Source organism: Acanthochromis polyacanthus, chromosome 18 (assembly GCF_021347895.1).
Source record: "Acanthochromis polyacanthus isolate Apoly-LR-REF ecotype Palm Island chromosome 18, KAUST_Apoly_ChrSc, whole genome shotgun sequence".
NCBI lineage: Eukaryota > Metazoa > Chordata > Actinopteri > Pomacentridae > Acanthochromis > Acanthochromis polyacanthus.
The window spans coordinates 7,411,923-7,434,950 of record NC_067130.1 but is presented as its reverse complement, the minus strand read 5'-3'; the positions used below and the strand labels follow the sequence as shown (position 1 = coordinate 7,434,950).

General features: G+C 40.3%; 1 protein-coding gene across 1 annotated transcript; it reads right to left on the bottom strand.

The window, feature by feature from the left end:
* Positions 1-3,519: 3,519 nt before the first annotated feature.
* loxa (lysyl oxidase a) lies at positions 3,520-11,951 on the bottom strand. Its single transcript, XM_022203886.2, has 7 exons — positions 10,942-11,951; positions 9,697-9,805; positions 9,107-9,244; positions 7,403-7,559; positions 5,388-5,483; positions 4,288-4,403; positions 3,520-4,201 (listed from the first exon to the last, which is right to left on the bottom strand). Exons 1-7 carry the CDS (start codon positions 11,588-11,590, stop codon positions 4,195-4,197), a joined length of 1,272 nt encoding a protein of 423 aa, XP_022059578.2. The 5' UTR covers positions 11,591-11,951; the 3' UTR covers positions 3,520-4,194.
* Between the last annotated feature and the right edge of the window lie 11,077 nt (positions 11,952-23,028).

The following is a 23,028-nucleotide window of genomic DNA, read 5'->3' as shown; positions in this document are numbered from 1 at the left end:
ACTATGACCTTTTTTTCATATTTTGGACGACATACTAAACTATGACGTTTTTTCAGATTTTGGATGACATAGTAAACTATGACGTTTTTTCATATTTTGGATGACACACTAAACTCTGACATTTTTTGGAACCTGTGTCTCTGACACAGTTCTGTTTACGAATCACCTTGCTCCAATTTGTTGGACGACATACTAACCTATGATGTTTTTGTCATATTTTGGACCACATACTAAAACATACTAAGAAATTCAAAGTGATCCAGAATCCAGGATCCTTTCCGGATTGCCACCAAAATTAAATCGGCTCTTCCTCTGACCATAGTCTACATCTCGTCAAAATTTCATGTGAATCTGCCCAGGCGTTTTTGAGTTATCTTGCTAACAGACAGACACACAAACGCCGGGTGTCACATAACCTCCTTGGCGGAGGTAACTATGACATTTTTTGACCCATTTCGGACAACATACTAAACTATGACATTTTTGTCATTTTTTCAGCTTTATTGGATGAGAGTGATAGAGGGGAGTAGAGTTGGAGGAAGACATGCAGCAAGGAGCCGCAAGCAGGAATCGATCCCAGGCCGCTGCGTCGGAGACCAGCCCCTGTACATGGTTCACCTGCTTAACTCTTTGAGCTATACAGGCACCCAAGAAACCTTTGAAATTTAAAGGCTGAAATGGTGCATTCTGGTGAACTCTGACACCTAGAACTCTTTAAACATGAAGGCTTAAAAAAATGTCTGTATGGGACCTTCTAGGCACCCCCCAAAAACAGCACAAAGTCATGTTAATGTGATGAAACCAAATATTTATACTGGATTCAAATTTGAATGAGCCACATGAAGTCATCACTATGTGTGCTTTCCGATCGACCATGGGAGTGAGCCTCTTCTGTTGAGGAACTTGTGAGGCAATGCCACTGGGTTGTTGCACGTAAACACTACTGATCCCGTATGTTAGGGTGACCATACGTCCTCTTTTGCCCGGACATGTCCTCTTTTGAGAGGCTGTCCGGCCTGTCCGGCCGGCGTTTATAAAGTCCGGGTTTTTGAACTGAAAATTTTTCGCGCATGAGCTGGAAATCTGTCCTCTTTTCAGAGAAACAGAATATGGTCACCCTACCGTATGTTTGGTCCTGTTGTCGCGTCTCTTCCCTCCGCCGGGTGAAAAAATTGCTGAGCATTTGGTGGTTAGAGCGCTTTTCGTAAAATTTCCTGGCATGATTTTTCGTTTTCATGTGGTCTATCAGCGCTTGGCATCCTCTGTCGCTGTATTTTGTCTCATCGTCGCACACCATGCACCTCGCTTTCCCAGCTACATCTAACTTTCAATAATGCTCTCCAATCGTTGTTTCCAACTCGTGCTTTTGGTGCGTAAGCTTCATGGATTTCGCCAACCACTCCCAATTCCACTTGACGCGACACCCATCGTCTACTTCCCTTGCTCTATTCTCCTCTTTCCTGTCAATAATTCTAGCCATATTCCTCTTTCTCTCTGTCCTCCTTCTTCGCGCGACCACACAAACTGCCTTCCACTCTCGTAAAATGGTAGTTCTTGCGTTACCGAATTTGAACACGATGTACGTGAAAGTAAACATTGCAAGCCAGCGCACTGCTGACAACTACGTGCGATCCAACCCTATACCCCTTACACCCCATATTTTTTCTCATCGAATTTGGGCGATTCACGTTGGGTCTCAACATTGATACCTCGATACGCGAATTTTCGCGGATCCGCGACCAAATAACATGCCTGTTTTTGACAACATATTAAACTATGACGTTATTTTTCCACATTTTGAATGACATACTAAACTATGACATTTTTTGACCCATTTTGGACGACATACTAAACTATGACTTTGTTTTTATTTATTTTGGATGACATACTAAACTAGTAGAAAAGCACTCAGAGAGCGCAGTACCCCACCAAGGTTGCTCAGTTGACGTATTATTTGCGACAGATGAACTATTTAATATAAAATGATCTTGTGCTGAGGACAAGCATGTGTTATGCATGTGCATTTTATCTATGGATACCGAATTGCGTGCAAATTCCTTTTATCAAGTTCTGTTGATCAGTTCATCACTTTTGGCAAGCCTCTGTTTTGCTAGTGTCAAAATACCCGTTCCAGCCATGGTTTTATTTTGAAGGTGTATTTTTACTTTTTTAACAGTCCTATGGCACAGGTAGTGTTTATCTAAGAAGCGATTTCTTGACATGATGAAGATGCTGCCGAAAAGTCTAAAAATTCATGTAAAGATGAAAGAAAACGGTTCCACGCTGTTGATGTCTAGCAAAGGATGTGTTTAAATTTAGAAGCAACTGGAATGGAGACAAGCTCTGACGGTGTTTCCTGATGAAAGGAGTGAAAGACAGAAAGGTGAATTTGTGTTCAAAATAAGGCTGAGGACTGAACGTAAATAAAGCTTTGTGAAACATCAGGAGCTTCACCATTGTCTGGCTGGGGTTTGCTACATACATGAGCTAAATATGTAGCAGATGGCAGGAATTGATGGGACTCAGAAACACCTCACAGTTAAATCATTTATTCCTTGTATGATTTCCAACTGATAAGTCACATTTAATTTGTAGTAGGACCACAATCGTGATCATCAGCAGGTAACTGACACAATGTTCACTTGTCATCTTGGTTTCAGCAACGCTGCAGCTTGTAAGTCTTGGGGGTGGTTTTGTGTGGTTTTCTTTGTTGTTCCCCCCTTTCTATGCGTAAATGTTGTCTCTCTCTTTGCATCTCTGTCTTTTTTTGGTCACTTGGTGTCCATGTTCCTTTGATTGTTTGGTGTTTCTTTCGTGTCACTATGCATGCATTTTGTGTAGTTTGGTATTTGTGGCCTTTGTGTTTTGGTTATTTGTTTTGCACTGTGGTGGTTATTATATTTTTCTGTATTCCTTTTTGGATCATATTTGATGTCCTTTTGTCTGTCATTGGCGTAGTTTTATCTGATTTTGTGTTTTGAGGTTTGTTTTACATCTCTGTGGTTCTTTCTTTCTGTTTGTGTCTGAGGTAATTTTTGAAGTTGTTTTGCATCTTCTTGGTGTCATTTTCTATTGTTTTGTTTGTCTTTGGAATGGTTTGTGGTAGTTGTGTATCTCTGGGTTTGTTTTGCATCTCAGTGGTCATTTTTTGTTCGTTTGGCATAACCGTGTGCCTGTTTGGATCATTTTGTATGTCTTTGGGGTGGTTTTATGTTTCTGTGGCTTGTGGTAATTTTTCCTTTGTGTCTTTGGGGTAATTTTTTGTCTCTTGTTAGTGTTATTTTGCACTCACTCACTTTGGAATCTGCCTCAAGTGGACACTGGAGGAACTGCAACTGGCTTCATTTTTCAGTGCCAGAGGTCGCATCTCGCCTTTAACCTCATATTAATCTTTTCCACATGGCATTTGTCTGTGTGTCTGTGTTGTGAAAAACCAGTAAGACAAACAAATATGCAAGAAACTGCAGCAAGACAAGAAGACAGAAGCACCTTCAAAATAATCGGTCTCAAGCAATGACACAATATCACAAAGTTTTATTCAAGTAAGTTTCATTAAAAAGATTTTAATAAAGAGTTTCATCTGTTGCATATAAATATGAAAAATACATTTTCCCTTAAACAACTGGTTCTGTCTTAAATTGTGATGTAAAACCTGCAGTGTGGAACTTTTGTCTCCCCCTTCTGGCAGTGAGAGTCATTACACAAACAGTGTTGATGTGTACTTGTGATTTATATCTTTTTAAGACTAAAATCCCTCCTCTGATCTCCAGATTTGATGTTTATTTATTCATAAAAGTCCCGCACTTCAGCTTTAACAAAGAGGGAAGCAGATATATGTTCATGTTTCTCCTAAACTTGACAGATTTTTTTCTTTAACTATCATACAAGTGGCACAAAATCCAAACATACAGTACAATTAAAAGAAGTAGGAAATGAAAACTATAGTAAAGAAAGGTTGAGAGAAGAATATGAATTTCAGTAAGGAGATAAAAAGCAGTTTTTTCACACAAGCAAAGAAGAATTCATCATTATCTGGCACTATAATATCACACAGTTCCTACTTGCTTTTGTTTTTTTCTAATCTGGGAGTATTTAAATTATAAAGTGAATGTATGTCTTACAAAATCTTGAGTTTTCATATGCAGTCCTCTTCGTTGTCATTTCCACAAAGTCACTGTGGATGACTGTCGTTTCTTAATATCTGAGAAATGAATGCAAACAGAGATAAACATGAGAATTAATGAGAAATATTAAACAAATATGCGTCGCCTCAGATGAGACACTTACGTCGACATGTGACACCCTGACACATAGGCATAGTTGCCGGTGTAGCGAACATCACAGCGCACGTTGTTGTTGCTGTAGTCTGATTCTGGGACCTGATAGTACGGATTTACGCTGATCTGTGGACGACAAGAAAACAAGAATCACTTAAAGCTGCAGCCAGCGTTGGTCAGGTCATTGAATCCAAACATGTCCACCAGATGGCGCTAAGAATGAGAGTGTATTTCGACCTATGGATGTGATGAGGGCCAGACGCTGATCAAACATGCAAAGTTTGAGGCAGATTGGAGCACTTACAGGATAGATATGCAGCACTAGGTGGCACTATCACTGTGACTGTATATTGGTCTATGGAATACATCAGGGTCAGACTCTGATCACATTTGTAAAGTTTGAAGCAGATTGGAGCATGTACAGGCTATTTATGCAGCACTTCCTGTCCATCCACTAGGTGGCACTATCACTGGGACTGTATTTCAGCATATGGAAGTGATGAGGGGTGGAGTGTGATTGAATACACAAAGTTTGAGGCAGATTGGAGCATGTACAGGTTAGTTACACAGCACTTCCTGTTTTAATGGCGAATCGTCGAAATTCTGGGGACCGCCATTTCCACGCCCGCAAACTTCTGTTGAGCATTTTGGTAACTTTTGATCACCTATGCCTGCAGTACATGCTGGCCAAATTTCAGCTCTGTTGAAGTTACCCTGTTTGAGTTTGTAGCTTTTGAAAAAGTGAAAAAATTGGTCCAAAATGGTGCAAAATATGATGCATTATTCAAAATGACCGACTTCCTGTTGGGTTTTGGATATGTGTGTAAGAGGCTTTTTTGTGCATCTTGATGTGTTACAGATTTGTGCCAAATTTCGTAGCTGTAGGTGAAACATGGGGTGGAACTTTCCTAATATAAAATATATATATATATATATATATATATATATGTATGAAAAAAATCACCTTTGGGTGCTTGGACCCTAATAAAAGTAACAGAGAACCAAAAGTACAAACTCTGAAGAGTTTGAACACGATGTGATTCCAGAAAAATGCAACTCTTAAAGTGTTTTTGTGTCTCAGGAGGAAGTCGTCTGGTATTTCTGACAAACCTTGAGGATGTAGTTGCCAGGTTGCACATCTGTAATGTCAATCCACTGGCAGTCGATGTCTGCGTTGTAGGTATCATAACATCCTGGGCTCAGGCCCTGCACATGGGACAGCATCCACACAAAACATCATAAAAACAAACTTCTGAATAGGAAATGCAAAGTTCTTTCACATACAGGACAGTAAGATTCACTTTAACGAAGATTTAGACATCCTACTACAGTCTGAAACGTAATATTAAGAATAAAAATAACAATAATTGGAACCATAACTGGGCTTCTGACACAATGTCACCAAAAAAAGCAGGTCAAAAGCCAGAAAATAACAAGAGATACAATGGAAAAAGAATTCATGAGCTAAACAACTGACCACAGAAGTTCAGACAGGTGGAATCATCTTAGAGGGGAGACAGGAAATCATTAAATCACCATCATCACCACTGGCTCACGCAAAAGGGAAATACTGGAGCTGTTCTCTGGAAGGCAGCTGCCTCAGTAAAATAACATGTTTTTAGTTAGTTTCACTCTCGTTTTTAGAATAAATCTCACAAACAAGAGCTTCATTGAAGTGTAAGCCGAAGCAATAATTTCACTCTTTTTGATCTGATCACACAAATGAAACTCTGTATTTTAACTGAGGCTAAACTAAAAGAACCTATAAAGACTTACTGGGATGCTTGAAGGTAACAGAGCTACCATTAGTGTGCTTTTCCAACAGTAACAAGTCAGATTGTGTGCTGATCTTGCAAATGTCATGACATATATAGACCGTGTGTGTGCACAGATCAGCCTTTTGGTTTTTTTGGGTCAAATGTTGTGAAAATAATAAGCAATGCATAAATACAGCTGCTGTTTCTCCAAGAAAGCAGATCTTTAAAGGTTAAAGCTTTAAAAATGCAATAAATTATGTTCTGGTCAGTTAGGTTAACTTGATTATACTTACAGCCAGAAGGCAGATTGGGAATTACTCTGACAGTGTTGCTGTTCTCACTAACAGCAGATGAACAAAACACTGACATTTGATTTCCTAATACAACAGATGTGGTGAACTTGTTGGAGAACAGCTGCACATCCAGCAGACGCTAAATTAAATTAGCATTCATTTGGAGCATTCATACTAGTCTAGCTCCAATATTTACTCTGTTTTTAGCTTCTGCTCCACATTCTGTCTTGCTGTTTAGGTAAAGTAGAGCCTGTTTTTAGAGCTCGTTTGCCGAAAATCAGTAAATCTGTGGAGCAGTAAAATCAGAACAACAGGATGAGGGAAGCTGACATGCTCGGTAGCGATGTCTCTATCCATTGCCACAATGAAAAAAAGACACAAAAATGCCCCAAAATAGATTCTTAAAGTTGTATATCAATTTAACCGTATTAACTCTAAGCATTTTCTAGATGTTTTTTGCTCCTGTCATATGTTTATTCACTGTTGGCTCATCTTTAACTGCATATAAAGTCCTCCATCTCCATGGAAACAGGACAACTATAGTTAGAGGTAAAGCTATAATATCATGTATCTTTAAAAAAAGAAAAAGCGAAGTCAAATTTCAGCCCAAAAGCAACACGTACAGCATTTTTCTGTGTGCCCAAAGGTGCTGCCAACATGGGGAAAACTGGTTCTACATCTTATCAATATTTTCTGACCTACACTGTGGGTTTCTTTTAATATTTGTTACATACACAGCCTGCAGCTCAGCCGGGTCACCGAGTCATAGTTGTGTTGAAGAGAGCAGCATTTCTAGTTTCTTGTAGATTCTAGTTAGCATAAATTATTATTGGCAAGTTTTACAGTGAGTAAAATGGACTGCATGGTGGCTCGGCTCACAGCTAGAAGATCCCTGGTTCTTATCCCGGCCTTCCCAGGATCTTTCTGCATGGAGTTTGCATGTTCTCCCTGTGCATGCGTGGGTTTTCTCAAGGTACTCTTTCTTTCTCCCACAGTCCAAAAACATGCTGAGATTAATTGTTAACACAGATAAAGTCAGTAATAACAAGTGCAGGTGTGTTTTCAGCTTTGAGACCTGAGTATGTGAAGTGCAGGCAAATCGTCTGTAGTATCCGTAGTCACAGGAAGTGTCCTCCAAGCAGAAGCTGGCTTTATGACCTTCTGCCACTGACCGCTGACTGGTGGCGTCCAGCAGGTCGTAGTGGCTGAACTCATCCATGCTGTGGTAGTGTCTGTGGACCAGCAGCAGAGGAGACAAAGCAGAACAAACTCCATATCAGTGGGAGACTTTATGAATCCATTTGTTTGTTTTATTTATCATGCACACGCTTTTATGGACCTGAATCTGGTTTAGCTGTAACATCTAAATGAAAGAGCTGGTTTTAGCGAGAAAAAACACAGTCTGGATTCTGACATCGGCTGGCTTTCCAAACACTGACAAAGAATCTATACAGTCTACAGTAACAGTTTACTGGATCTCTGCCAGATGTGCTCCATGCTGGGGAAAAGCCCAGCGGACCGCTTGTTTCACAACATAACTATGGACTGAGGTAAGTTTCTTTGGAGTCAAGAAAAAAAAGCGGCACTTTTCCATTGAGCTCAACAAAGGGGACGAAAAATGCCAGCAGGTTTTCTTTTGGGGCTCATTATCCTCATCACACAACTCCATTTTACCGTGTCTGCTTTGTGGTCGTAAATTAACCAGATTTGAACGTCTTGTGAAGTTCAGCCACTTCGTCTTTTGAAAGGCTAAAAAGGGGTTTCCTGCCTTAGATTGTGAAAATCAGAGAAGAGAAAATGACATCTCTAAAAGCCAAAAAATACAAACAAATTCAAGATGTTCATCCTGATATTGAAATCTTTGCAAAAACAAGAAAAAAGGGTAGAAAACAGCCAAAAGTAACACAACTGTGGTTCAACAGGGGGTGCCAGACCACAAGTACAGGCTGTAAAGGACAAAATACGACTGTAAAAGCAGCTCTTAGAAATTTGTTGGACATTTGTAATGTTTGCAAGTACTATAACTGAACTACAAACATTTCTGTCTGCAGTTTCTCACCAAATTAATATTCAGATGCAGGATTTAATGGTTCAGATGCAGATTTCAGAGTCCAGAAGTGGTTTATTTTTGCATGAGAATGTCAAAAGAAAAGCCTCAGGGGGTTCAACCATTCACACACTGTCTTTTAATTATTATCCTGTAACTCTATTTATGCTAAAGTTCTATTTAATGTAGAAACACGGTTTTTAAAAGTGCGTTCTTCAAAATGATTTTTGAAAGACTTCTTCCTAAAACTGTGAAATATCAACATTTTGACTCAAGTTTTAGAAATTAAAAAGGGCCAAAAATCTGTTTGAAACCACTTCACAACTTGCTTTTTTTGTTGTCTTCATTCGTTGTTAATGTCATTATGGAGCACTTTGTTGTCAATAGTCTGTAATTTTCAATTCTTTTCTGTTGTGGCCGACCCTGCCACAGACACAAAGAGAATTTCAAAGAGGACATTGAAAGAAACCAACTAAATAGGTGGCGTTATATTTTCTTCCCCCAGTATTTGTGTGTATAAATAGAGAAACAATACGTTTAATTGGAGTTTTACAACATTATTTTTAAAAGACTCCCAGTTTGTGCCATAAATAGTGAACACAAATGCATTTCAGGTCAAAATATGACAAACTGAGATAAAAGGGAGTGAACAAAGTCTGCATAAATGAACCTAAATCAACTCTAACTGCAGAGTTTTAAGGCCACAGACAGTCCCTCTGACATTACACTCACTGGTGACAGCTGTGCCACTCCCAGGAGTAGCGTGGCCTGCTGGGGAGGAAGTCGGCCGTCCCCTGGTTCTTGACTCTCTGGGGAAACCTCAGCAGCATTCGGGTGTCGTAATCTCTCACACTCGCTCTGTATGCCGAGCTGCAGGCAGAAAACACACAGTCAGATACGTGGATGCTCACAGAGACGTCACTCAGATTGCTTTTTCTGATGCATCCCGTCCTCTGGAGCAGACCAGACTCTCCGAGTGGAAGCAGCCGATGTGTAAATGGTTGGGTGGAAAACTCTTTTTCTGAGGCACGTGGTTGTTTGGGTTAGTTTTCGGTAATGTGTTTACCATCCGGGCTTTCTCTCCCGGGGCAAACTATGATTAAACTTTTACAGAAATCCACCGCTCCACCCCTGTGCACCATCAGCGGCAGGATTCGGTTAATTTTACCTCATCTCAGGCTTCCACTGGGCAGCCCTCACCCACAAACACTTTAGGTGGTTGTTATGGCTCAAAGCTCGGTGAATCACACTCAGACATGGCTGCAAACCCAGCTTTCCCCCCCTCTTTCTCTCCCTGTGGATGAGTCCTGACAGCAGTCTACCTTGACAAACAGTTCTCCTCAGCTGCACATCTCAGGTTGTACATCGGGACTCTCTGGGCGTAGGCAGAGGCCTGGATGTAGTAGGGGTCTGGAACCAGATCAGGAAGGCCTACAACACACAAAATACACTGTAAAAAAATTCTGTAAGAAATAAACAGTGAAAACCAGGCAGCAACAGTGCAAAAATTAAAAAAAATGTGTTAAAAACGACAAATATCTGTAAAATAATAACATTTTAGCAGCTTTAACAGCACTAAAACAGTGCAATTTTACAGTTATGCATTGTAAAAGAACAAACTAATATTTGGAGTGCATTTTTGATGAGGACATTATGTAGGATTTTGACGTTATTTTAACAGACAGAATGTAAATAATCTTTTTTATGATTTTACAAGATATTATGTGGAATTTAACAAAACAGGCAACTTTTGTTAATTGTTTACCATTTTTAAGTGCCTAATTTACATATTTGTTCTTTCAAATAATGACAAATATCAAGAATTCTGACATGTTAAGAAGCCTAATTTTGCAGTTACACATTATAAAAAATTATGTAGTATTTGTGTTAAAGCGAATGTCTGGCATGGTCATCATATACTTTTTTATAGTCATGTCAATTAAGACTTATTTTGAAAGATATTACTTGTAGTTTCACAAAAAAAAAATCTATATAGTAACAGTTAAGTCATTTACCATTTTCAGGCCTTAATATACATATTTTTCTTTAAAATAATGGCAAATATCTGTAAAATAATGACATTTTTCTAGTGTCAGTTTACAGTCAAACGTTGCACAAGAAAAAATTACCATTTGTAAAAATGCAGAAATTTTGCTGAACATTATTTAAGTGTTTTTTTGTTTGCCTGAAATTGACAGTCAACATGTAAATTAATATTTTTCTGTGACTTTACAAGTTACTGTAAATAAACTAAATGTTGAAAATCTGTAAATGATAGATTGTTAATTTTTACAGTGTAAGAATGATAAAATCTCAACAGGATAATAAATGCATGAAACAAATTCAAATAAATGACTAGATTGAGCAATGAATCACTAAATAAGCCATTTTTCAACAGATCCTAAACAGACACTCATGCAGAAAGAGACTAAACACACACAACAATTAAATGATCGACTAAATGATTGTTAGGTTGATTTAAATCATTTTCTATAATAATAACAACCGTATAATCCACCCAGTAACTGACCTAAAGGCTGCTTTAGGAACACTTTCTCCACTCTTACCGTACTGGTGGTAGCTGGTGCCATATCCGGGTCTCGATCTCGGCCTCGGTCTCTCGTAAACATCATAGTAGTTGTAATAGGGATTATCACTGTCTATGGACTTGTAGGGGTCGTACGGATCATCTCCGACCATCATGTCTTCTCTCCTGAGCGGAGGCGGACTGACGGTGAGCTTCTCCTGGGTGTCGTTGACTCTGCGGCTCCTCTGCGTCCCGGGTCGCTCATGGTGATGCTGCCGGTGTTCGTGTCCTCTGACGAGCCTCTGGAGCGGCGGCGGGAGGCTGCGGGGACCGGACACCGGCTGCTGCTGCTGCTGCTGCTGCTGCTGCTGCTGCTGCTGGACCACCGGCTGGCTCTGGGTGTCCTGATGCCTCGCCTCATCGCGGATGATGGTGACAGGTCGTGACTGCACTTGCTCCGTCTGCGCGCCTCTCCGTCTCGGCGGCTGGTACTCCGAACCGTGGCTCAAAATGCTAAAGATCTTGCCGTTGTGGGACCACTGTAACGTCTGCCGGAGAGCCGATCTTTGGTCATTTCCCTGTTGTGTCCCCGGAGTCCTCTGAGATTGGGCAGCTTGCAGGATAAAAACAAATAAATAGACGCACGCCAATGCGTAACGCGCGGTGCCGTTTACGCGTAATCCCATCATGAACCCAATTAATGGAGACTGAAAGCGACCAAACGATTATTTAAAAAAAACTACCCGGGACTTCCACTCAACTTTAACTTAACTATCCTTCATCGCTATTTGATTTATTATCGCTGTGCTCCTGCAGCCTGCAGATGCGTCCTGTGAGATGATGATGATGGGGAGGAGGAGGAGGAGTTCAGCATTTGGAGTCTCTGATTCCGTTATACAAGTCTGCCGCTGCTGCTGCTCATATAACCACTGGATACGTGATGTGTGATCATGCCCAGCCAAGTGTGTTTGATAACTGCTCAGCCTGGCCCTTTAAATGGTGGTTAACGAGCAGTGAAACTTCTTTTCTTCACCCATATTTTGTCTTTTGACAGCATGAAACACAGATACAGTTAACAGACGCGAATATCATGTGAAAACCAGCTCATTTAGTCATGAAAGAATATGAAAAATATGACCCATTTCCTCGAAATTTCTGTCTGCTGTCTCCCTTTCCTGCCAGATCAACAAAATTGTCATGATAAATACCCTTTCCCTTGACTGTTGGATGAACTCCCAACCTAATTGCAGCAGCCTCTGCCAGAAGTCTCCACTTTTTCATAGGAGGATCTCAGAAACCTAAACATGACTCTTTGATAGCCCTGCAACATTTTCGCTGCTTTTTTTCCTTCTTTCCTTCTGGGAAACCATCTCCCACAAACCCCCCTCTCCACCTCAGCCAAATTGGAGTTTTGCTGGAAACGTGAAGCACTCATCACATGCATCTCACAATAATCTCCTATAAAGTCATAATTAGTCTTTTCTGATTCAAAAGCTAAACAAGGCTGCGGTGATATCTGCATGTCTGTGTCCGCTGACAGACTGCTGACCCCGAGATCTCCTGCTGATAAATCTAAGTCATTTGCTGCAGCCCAGTTGAAATCACTGCCCTGCTGGTAACTCCAGATGTTTAATGCATAGGTTGGGAAACTTAATCCGAGGTTTTCTTTCTGCTCTGTCTAGCAAACCAGGAAATTCTTTCTAGCACGTACACAAGTGACCGCAGGACGGCTGCTGCGAAACCACAGCAAATGGTCACAAAGACTTTCACAGATCCTCAAATCACAAAGTTTTATGAGAGTTACCGACTTGAAAGCAAAGAGTTTGAACAACATAAGAAGACTTTGTTCTCGACATGTACGGTCAGACATTAATTACGAGGTGCCGTATATTTTCAAAAACCAAGTGCCAAAAGTCCACAAGCGCTAAATTGTACACTTCACTGGTTATAAAACACATCTTGATTCATTTTGATGTAACTGAGGAGGGAAAGGAAACAAAAATAAGGCCCCAAAGGCCTTTACAAAAAGGAAAAACACTTTAACTTGACGTGACAGAGGACGGATGATAAATGTAGGCACAAATGAAATCAAGACCACCTGTTTAACATCCACAGATCCATCACAGTGTCCCACATTCTGACACTAGGAGGCAGATGGCTGTAAATAATCCCAGTGTGTTTTACCTCAGACTAACTCTACATCCTACACACGTTATTTCCTCAGATTATTTGTCTGTGAACGAGCTCCTGTCTAGGATGAGATACCGACGAAGCTAAAACACGGCTAAAACCTAAACAGGTGCAGGTGTACCTCCAACCATCCGGAGTTAAAGATGGAGTATGTGATTCTAGCCCAGTACACTTTGTGTCAAATTCGGAAAATTTCTTCTCAATGTTGGCTCTTTGTTCTGCCTTTGTCCTAAAGAAAAACAACTTATCGTGACTGTATGCGGCCTTAGCAATGTAAATGGGAAACAAAATAGACCGATGCACACCACAGTATTCACAATCCGACTACATGCACGACAACCCTTTGAATTCCCTTTTAAAGCACCACTCTTTCTTATCCCTTGCAGTGGATGGATTTTGTCCATGTTGTGACTCAGTCCTCCTGCTAAGGGCCAGTGATGATCAGGCAGCTTTGTCACACACATAGTCAAAAGGTTGTTGCTAGAGGTACGGACCCGTACCCGTAGCCTGTGGCCTATGGATACGGCACTTTCCATTTGCCAATCAGATACGCGAGATCTGGTCACGTGACTCCCGGTAGACGCTAGCGGTACGGACCTGTAGCATCGGTACTGCAGGTACGGACCCTAAACCTAACCCTAACCTTTGCTTACCTTTCAACAGTTTGCAGTGGTTAGCAGCTTCTTGACTCGCGAGACTCGCATACGGATCCGTATCTGTCGGCAAATGGAAAGTGCCGTATCCGTAGGCCACAGGCTATGGGTACGGGTCCGTATCTGTAGACACTACCTAGTCAAAAACCAATTCTAGATCAAAGATAAAGTCACTGTTGAAAAAGGTTCATATGAAATCTTAGCTAGAGTTCACCAGAAGGCATGTGGGAGATTCTAAAGTCAACTGGAGGAAGATTCAGACCAAATTTGAAGTTTTTGCCCATTGGATAAGATGCAATGTTTGGTGGACAACAAACACTACACATCATCACAAACACATCATCTACACCCTGAAGCATGGTGGACAATGCCAGCTTGCATCTCCTTCAGAGGAAGTCATAAGCTGGGTTTCCATTACCCTTAGATATGCGCAAAATGTAAATAGCGCAATAAAAAACTGGTAATGGAAACACCTGAATTTCGAAAAAGGACTAAAATATCGCTAAAAAGTTTTTACGCTCTCATGAGGGGGGTTTTCAGACGTTTCGATATTGAAAAATATCGCAAAAGCGCAATGGAAACACTTTTTTCCGCAATTATACGTCACCGGACGTGACGTACCTGGTCACATGACCAGTTCTCTCGGAGTAAACATGGCGCGGTACGTGTGGACAGAAGAGGAGACCGAGACTTTTCTTGCCATTATTCTTGAGAAAAACATCACTGCCATACTAGACAGCAAACAGCAGAGGAATGCAGAGTGTTATAAGGAGATAGAAGCAGATTGTGGGCGTCCATCTTCCTGCAGAGAAATCTCGCAGGATGATATTTTACGAGAGTTACGATGCTTCTGCCCAGAACAACCTTCAATGGAAACACGTTCAAAGCGCAAATATACTTTGTCGAAATTTTTTGAAATATCGCTTTTATTTTGCAAAAAACTGTAATGGAAACCCAGCTATAGGTGTCTTGGTGGCCTCCCTCACTAGTCTCTTACTTGTGCTGAAAAACCATAAAAGGGGAAACCTTCCAAGAGGCGTGAATACTTGTTAAAGGCACTTTGAAATGTCATCAACTGGACAACATGCAAACACATCATCCAAAAGTCAACAAAGTAAAAACTAGTGAGGTAGGTTGTTTCGATCAGTTTTATCAACTGGGAGAAGCATGTAGCTACAGATACAGACACCATCCTTTCCTTGGTGGAGCTGGATGCTATTCACACCCTGAAGCATGGGGGACAATACCAGCTTATATCTCCTTCAGGAAAGTCATTGTTGTCTTGGTGGCTTCTCTCAATTGTTTGTTTCTTGCACCCAGTTTTTAAGGATGTGCAATAATTGTTCCATTTCTTAATGATGGCTTTAACTGTACTCCAGACGACATTCAGGCTTGGAAATGTTCTCGTATCCATCCGTTTACTTATGTTTGCTTCAACTATGAGAACGAGACATCCACTTCCACGTCATAAAAGCCTGTTAGGCCAGCTGTTATTGTTGCTGCCATGGCAACGTGTATCTATGAATTTGCAGGGCGAGGCTTCAGAAGGAGCAGTGAAAGGACGGGCGTGTTTGTTTGGCTGTTGAATTAAAATATCAGCAAACTTTCTCAAGAATGGCCTACCCCACCTGTAAGTGGCATAAATAGTAATAGCTCCATTTAGGGTATTTTTAACTTTTAATTCAGGAACACTTTGTTCACAGTCATATTTATGCACATTTACACCTGGAAACTGCCCAGTAGTCTGATGTGTTTGCAGCTGAGCAGCAACTCTGGAGCCTGAGCCGGGTGTTAAGGGCTTTTCTCAAGGGCGCCTCGTTGATGGTGAGGGAGGGGCGAGCTCAGCTATTTCACTTTCACTGCTCAGGATTGATTCTGTCAGCACTACAGTTTAGATCTACGTATGCTTTTCAGATGATTAAACATGATCTGAAAACTTCTTCCAGCATAGTGTTTAAATATATCTCTAAAAGCGTTTCAAGGTTTTGTCCCTCAGTCATTCATGTCACTTCTTGCAGGTGTCAGTGAATGCAACACCTTGAATGTCTTCACAGAAACACTGTCCAGCAGCGTATATCATTATCCACATTGTAATGACTATTATGTATCGCCATTCTGCATGGCATGCAACACTGAGGGTGTTAATCTACATGTTTCCTTTGCCTCATTTCAAAGCAGAGATGCATGAACGGGCTGAAAATGAACTTTGATAGGCAGATAAAAGTTCTGTTTTTTTTGTCAGTGTTGCATAAAATAAATGTGATATGTTTTACATATAGTTCTCTTCTTTTTGCCTTGTGAATGTGTACATTTCAAAAGCATTTCATTTCATGCCTACACTTGCCAGGAAGTCTAATGATAAGAGGAGCCATAATAATGTGTTCATTCACCTACAGGGGAGTCTTTATGTTCTCTGCAATTAGGAGGAAAAAGCATGTGCATCTTTTAGTGTCAGTTTTGTCATTCAGCCACAATGAGTTTAAAAATATTCTGCATATTGGATCTAATATCCAGCATCCCTATTTAAAAGTACAAACACTCAGTCTGCTTCATGTACTGTACAACACAATAGTTTGGTGCATGAACGCAACATCTTCTGCCAAAAATATGACCAGTTTTAATCATTTCAAGAGATTTCTTTGCTCCATTTTTTCCCCGTTTGCCTTTCACTGTGGTTTAGGACTCATATATGTGACGATGCTCCATTCTGATTTTTATAATATTTTTAAAAACTGCAACACTGGAATCAAAATGCATTGATTGAAACCAGGCGTAAACTAACCGTGACGTCACCCGTTGGTTTCAACGCCGAGAAAATGAAGCCCGGATTTTGCTACTTCCTGGTCGCCGTTTTGGATTTTTTGGAGCCAGTGATGTAAAAAGCGTCATCAAAAGGCTGGACCGGAGAGCAACTCGGGGCAGGACCAGTCAATGGGACTGTCAATCAAGTATAGCCACGCCCCCTGGCTCTGCCAACTTTAACGATTTATTTAAAATTCAGTATTGATTTATTTTAAGATCGGCCACCTGATCTCTCATTTTGACCATGAAAACTAACGGGAAAAAATCCTGAGCTGTAGAACATCAGTCTACTAAATTTTATTTTTTCCAAAAATGAATTGGGGTCTATGGAGCAAAAGCCTTTTGGAGCCAACCCTAGCGGACGGCGTGATATTGCAAGTTTTTGACACTTACGGGTGGGCTTCAGTTTTGGAGCCAGATGCTACGTCCATCTTTATATACAGTCTATGATTGAAACCCACTCATGCACTGTGTTTCCAGCACTAATGCCAGACACTTTATCACCTGGTTGTGCCACCAGGTGTAACGGCCTTTAGCGAGGCTGGTCTTGCAGCACACTAAGACGTGTTTGAGTGTAACTGGAGACGGGCAGAGTGAGCATGTAGTGTCTTCACCATACCATTGGCTGAGATTCTTGGGTGATGGTAAGACATCATAGGCAGCCTTGATGTTGAAGCTTGCTCTGAACGCCTCCATATCCCACAGCTCTTGCCAAGAGATCTTCCTCTTTTCTACTCCTTCACACTGTAAACCACTGCCCTTGCAATGGCTTTTGCTTACCTGTCTGCTTCCTCTTGCCGTCGTACTTCCTGCACCACAAGCTTGCGCCTTTGGGATGGTGTGGCCTTGTTCCAGGCTGGAGTGACGTGTTTTTGTCCTCCAAACTCAGAAGATACCCTGTGGAGATTCCCTGTAAACAAAGTTTTAGCTTACATCCGCTGTATCCTGGAGTTTCAAAAACATGTTATATGAATATTTATCCTCATAACACATTGGCAAGCCCTCTTTTTTTCCAATTTTGGCCATTTTGAGATGTGTACTATACACAGTCTTCTTCCTCCCAGCCTTAGTTGGCACATTACTGCACTTATTTGCACTTTATCGCCACCTACAGATTGGTTAAACTGTGTTAAACCAATGACAGGACTGTGCATCATCACTTGTGTGTAAGTGTAGGTAGGTTTAGGTGTGCAAGGTGTGCAAGCATGTGTGTCTAAAGGCGGAAGAGAATCAGCCAAAAAAAGATGTGCTTCAAAAAAAATTGCTTCACGGCCTCACCAGGGTAAAAAAATTTGACCTCTAGTAAAAACCTTTCACTGTAGAAGAAGCTATGAGTTTTCAAGAGTTTAAAAAAACATATTGTGTTGGTGATTTGTGATTTCAAATGAACTAATGGTACCACAATGAATGAGATCCAGGATATTTAAAATGAGATACTGATACAATATGAGAACATCATAAATATCCAGCTGCAGTAACTATCCAGTTGATATTCAATCATCTCCAGCGCCCTGCACTTGCATTTTGAGTGCTATTCACTGGCCGAAAACCGGACAAAACACCCAATATACACAGTTAAAATTGCATTTGACTGATAGCATTATTGTTTTCCAGATATTTTACAAATACCATGATGATATCGCGATCAACAATTCTGTCAACCAGGACAACCTTGTTGTGTAAATCTGGTTTCATGACTTCCATGAAATGAACATATTGTTCCTGTAAAATCCAGTCTGCCTGAACAGTAGCTGAGAAAGACATCAAGAGGAGAAAAGCATCCTAAAAATACTTTACAGCCTGAGAATGGGTTTTATTTAATGGTAGAGTGAGCTGATTAAGTCATGCTGTAAATTACAGCTAAGCCAGGCGTATTGTTCTTGGGCACACATCGTCTCTCAGTCACATGAGGCTACATTTCAGCTTATGTAAACGAATCAGAGCCAACACCGAGATCCAGAAAATACATCCTCCATGCAGAGTGACATCACTTCTTCATTCAGAAGCCAAACGCACATTAATCTAAATAAGTCAAATGAGGCATTTTTGAAACAGAGACCTGTTTTCCTTCTAATTTGTTCCCCTGAAGTGACTGACAAAGATGAATATAAGCAAATAAAAACTTTTGGATCCATACTTTTCCTAACTGAGTCACAGCACCAGCAGCGCTGACAGTCGCCGTTGCTTTGCAAATGTTTCCTGTTGTGTCTCCACAGATGCCGTCTAGCACTTTTTTTTGGGCCAACACATGAGTGTGTTTTTGCTTTGAGGATGATTAACATGCACTACTGTGATTCTGCATACCAACAGTTCCTCCAGAGAGGGAAAACTATGTGCATGTGTTGCGGGGTTGCCTCCTTTCCTTTTCTCTGGAACAGCACACAGACAGTAGAGAAGCAGCTGTACACAGTCACTGATATAATTCGCTCGTAATTCATTGAACTTTCTCCGTGCAGAACCCTTTCTCTACTCTCCCTCGTCGGCACAGCGTTCCCCTCGCACATCTGCAAAGAATTAGCCGAGTTCTTTTGTCCACGTTGCTGGAATTCACCCCTGTCCCTGATTTTTTGGGGAGCAAAAAGAATTTGAATAAATCCACGTCTGAGATGCAGGATGGGGGGAGAAAAACATGAGACACGTCACTGAGCTAAGAGGGGAAAAAAAAGATCTCAGTCCTGTCATGATGCTAAATTTACCATAAAACCGATTTTTAGTGCCATCACTGAGCCAGCATCTGGTAAAGATTGTTCCTCACATGTTAGTGGTATATTTAAGCATTAACAGAAACGTTTGTCTCGATTTACACCAGATAGACATTTTAATAAATATTACTTTTATTACTAAATGCTGGTGTGATATTAAAACCCACAATGCTGCAACTCTGGTGGCTTACAGTCCTTCAGATCTGAGCTTCAGCCTGAGAATAAGTGTCTGCAGTGTTTCCCATTTGCATTTAATTACTCATTGTCCGTCATTATGATCTCATCACTGTGAAACGGGACCACACACATCTTTAAAAGCATCCACAGCGAAGCCTTCTTCCTCTGAGCTATTCCTGAGACTTTGACATCACATCCCTCCACTTTAATCTTCAATCCCATAACATTCTGCCTCTTCTCTCAGATTTACGCTCCAACATTTCCTCCTAGTAGCACATTTTCCTTTCACCCGTTTCTAGACCAAACAGTCGATTCAAGTGAGGCTCAAACCGCCACGATATGACAGAAACAGACAATTCAGATACTTTCTCCTCTCTCATAAATACTGGGTTTCCATTACTGTTGGACACACACACACACACACACACACACACACACACACAGACAGTCTGGTGGACTACGTGGCAATCTGCACATGCACTGTAGCTTCTGCAACCAGGAGGAGGAGCACTTTTGTCCCAGCAGTGAGCCAACAAACTTTACATTCACGTCTCTTTACATTCCCTGTTTGTCTTCTGATCCCACAAAGACTCACAAAGAAACACAATTAAACCAGTGACCTCTTTGTTCACAACAACAGAATAAACACCGACCACAACCGTCCCAATTTAGTAACAACCACCTTCTAATTAGCTAACCAATAATAAAATGAACTTATTCAAAAATATTTTGATTGTTTTCTTTTTATTAAGTTGAGATAATCATGACAGATATTTCTTTTCTGGCAATAAATCAAATTTTATATGGAAAATAACAAATTTATCTGTGTCCCAGATATCTATTTCCACTAAGTTCCCCATTACAAAAACACCTCTCAAGGAAGTGTGTGAATTCCAGATCACATGCCCTGCTCCACATGATGTCATTTCCTCCTGAAGAAAAGACTGGAAGACTCCAAGGCTTTCTGAGTTATTTAATATAAAGTAGTGTGTGAGTCAAGTGTGGATTTATGACGTAACAGGTTTACTACAATATCTTTATAAATAACTTTAAATTTCAGTCAGTTGTATATATAATATTTAGAAGAATCTAAATATTATCACATGTTGATTTTAGGCCTGAAAACAGCAAAATGTCAACTATGATACAAAAAGTCCCAGAGTTATATATTGACCCTACTGGTTAAAACTATGAATTATGAATAAACCTGTAAAACGTTTTTTGTTCTCTCAGAGGCAAATAACAAAGATATTAAATTGCAAACACAACCTTGACATATTTCTACCTTAAGTCTGGCCACCTGCTGAATGTAAGTTCAAAATCTATTCTGTTTCTGCTCTATTTTAGTCTATACCAACTCTGGATATCAGTAAATAATTGTCTCTTTAGCTGCAAAATGCTGCACTGTATTTACAACTAATGGGTAACTCTGTCTGACTTGTGACTTTAGCCGTGAGAGTGAATCAAAGCAGTAAAGTTGTGGGCAGAAAAACCAAAACAATGTGCAGAAAGACTCTGTAAAGATAAGAGCATAAGATACTTCACTACTGATGCACATAAGTGACACATTTGCTTTGTCAATTTTGTAATTAGGGTTTGGAAAACAACTATTCTGTCAAGTAGTATTCAAATGATGAATTCAAATGCAGACACACTGCAGGGAGAGAAAAATTAACAAAACTAAACTTTAACCAGAACTTAACACGGTAAACAAAGGCAGCTAAACAAATACAGCTGCAGAATCCAGGGAAATACAAGGTTCAAAAGTTCAAAAAACTAATCTGAAGACAACTCAAAAAATGTACAAGTATGGGTATCCAAACAGCTAAAACAAAACTAATGAGGAACATAAGGAAAACAGATAAGCAAACACAAGGACAGGGGTTGTCAAAAATAAAACAGGAAATAAATAAAACCATTGTTCAGCCTCATTCCATCACACAATGTTCTGTTTTTCTGGAGAAGAATAACAAGAACAAAATAAATCAGCTCGCTTCACTGACAGATTTATTGAGATCTGGAAAGTCGTGGAGGATGCCAAACACCTTATGTTGGAATTTAAAGCTCCAGTGTGTAGGATTTAATGGCATCTAGTGGTTGGGCTGCAGATTGCAACCAACTAAACACTCCTCCCTCACATCTCCTACAGTAGCTTCACTTCTAACCAGGGCTGCTGTAGAAACATGCAAGGAAATCTGCTCTGTGGTATTCAGGACTCATTTAAGGCTTATTTCCTCGGTGATTACGCATTAATCAAAACATAATTATGAATAATATATTCCATTTCTGCAAACCAACCCCAATGAATTCCACAGAATCACAGGAACAACATTTCTCAAACACCTACAAATGCGCTTTTGCTCACAGGCTATAAACACTGTCACCTCTCAGCAAGAAAATCTTCAGTTCTAATCTCTGCCCCCTTTCCTGTGTAAAGTTTGCATGTTTTTCTTCCCACATTCACCTCCGTTTCCCTCCGCGGTGCAAACACATGCAGCCCAGGTGGGCCGGAGAATGCAGAGTAAGTTGACCACAGGTGTAAATGTTAGTGTTGTCCGTCCCTCCCCTCACATGTAGCTCCTGGTGGGCAGATTCAAGCCTCCCTAATAACTTTCACATGACAACAAAATGGTGAAGGGGGGAATGGCTGTTTCCGTGAATCTGCAACTAAACAGAACATTTCCCTTTCATCTTATCAATAAAACTTGATACTGAAGGTGTAGTAAGTGTGTAAGTGTTTCACTCACTTACAGAAACAGACATTTGTCCGTTGCAGGTTAGAACCTTTTGTATCATAGTTGACATTTTTTGTTGTTTTCAGGCCTAAAATCAACATGGCCGCCTATAACCAAACACCACATGGCATTTTTACAGAAAGATTATTCTAAATATTATACATATAACTGAGTAAAATTGAAACTGAAAGTTATTTATAAAGATATTGTAGTAAACCTGCTGACATGCCATAAATCCACATTTGACTCACACACTACTTTATATTAAATAACTCAGAAAGCCTTGGAGTCTTGGAGTTTTGACCAAAAAGGGATCAAAAAGACACAAAATGTCTCAGTGAGACACATAATTACCATAAAAAAGATACAAAAATGACGAGGGGCACACAAAATGACCACAAAACACCAACTATTACCAGACACAGACTAGAAACGGCCACAATGGGGCGCAAAATGACCACAAAAAGATCTAAAATGCCTACAAAGCAGTCTGAAAATGACCAAAAAAGAAACAAAATGACCACAAAGACACATAAAACAACCACAAAAAGACACAGCATGAACACAAAAATGCACAAAATGACAAAAAAATGACACAACATGACCACAGAAAAACACAAAGTGACTCAGTGAGACAGGTAATTATCATATTAAGACACAAAATGACAAGAGACACACAAAATAACTACAAAAAATTGCAAAATGGCCACAAAGACACACAAAACAAAAACAAAAAGATACACTGTGACCCCGAAATCAGACAAAAATGACAAAAAATGACACAAAAGGACCACAGAAAAACACACAATGACTCAATGAGACAGAAAACTATCATATAAAGACACTAAATGATGAGAATAACTCCAAA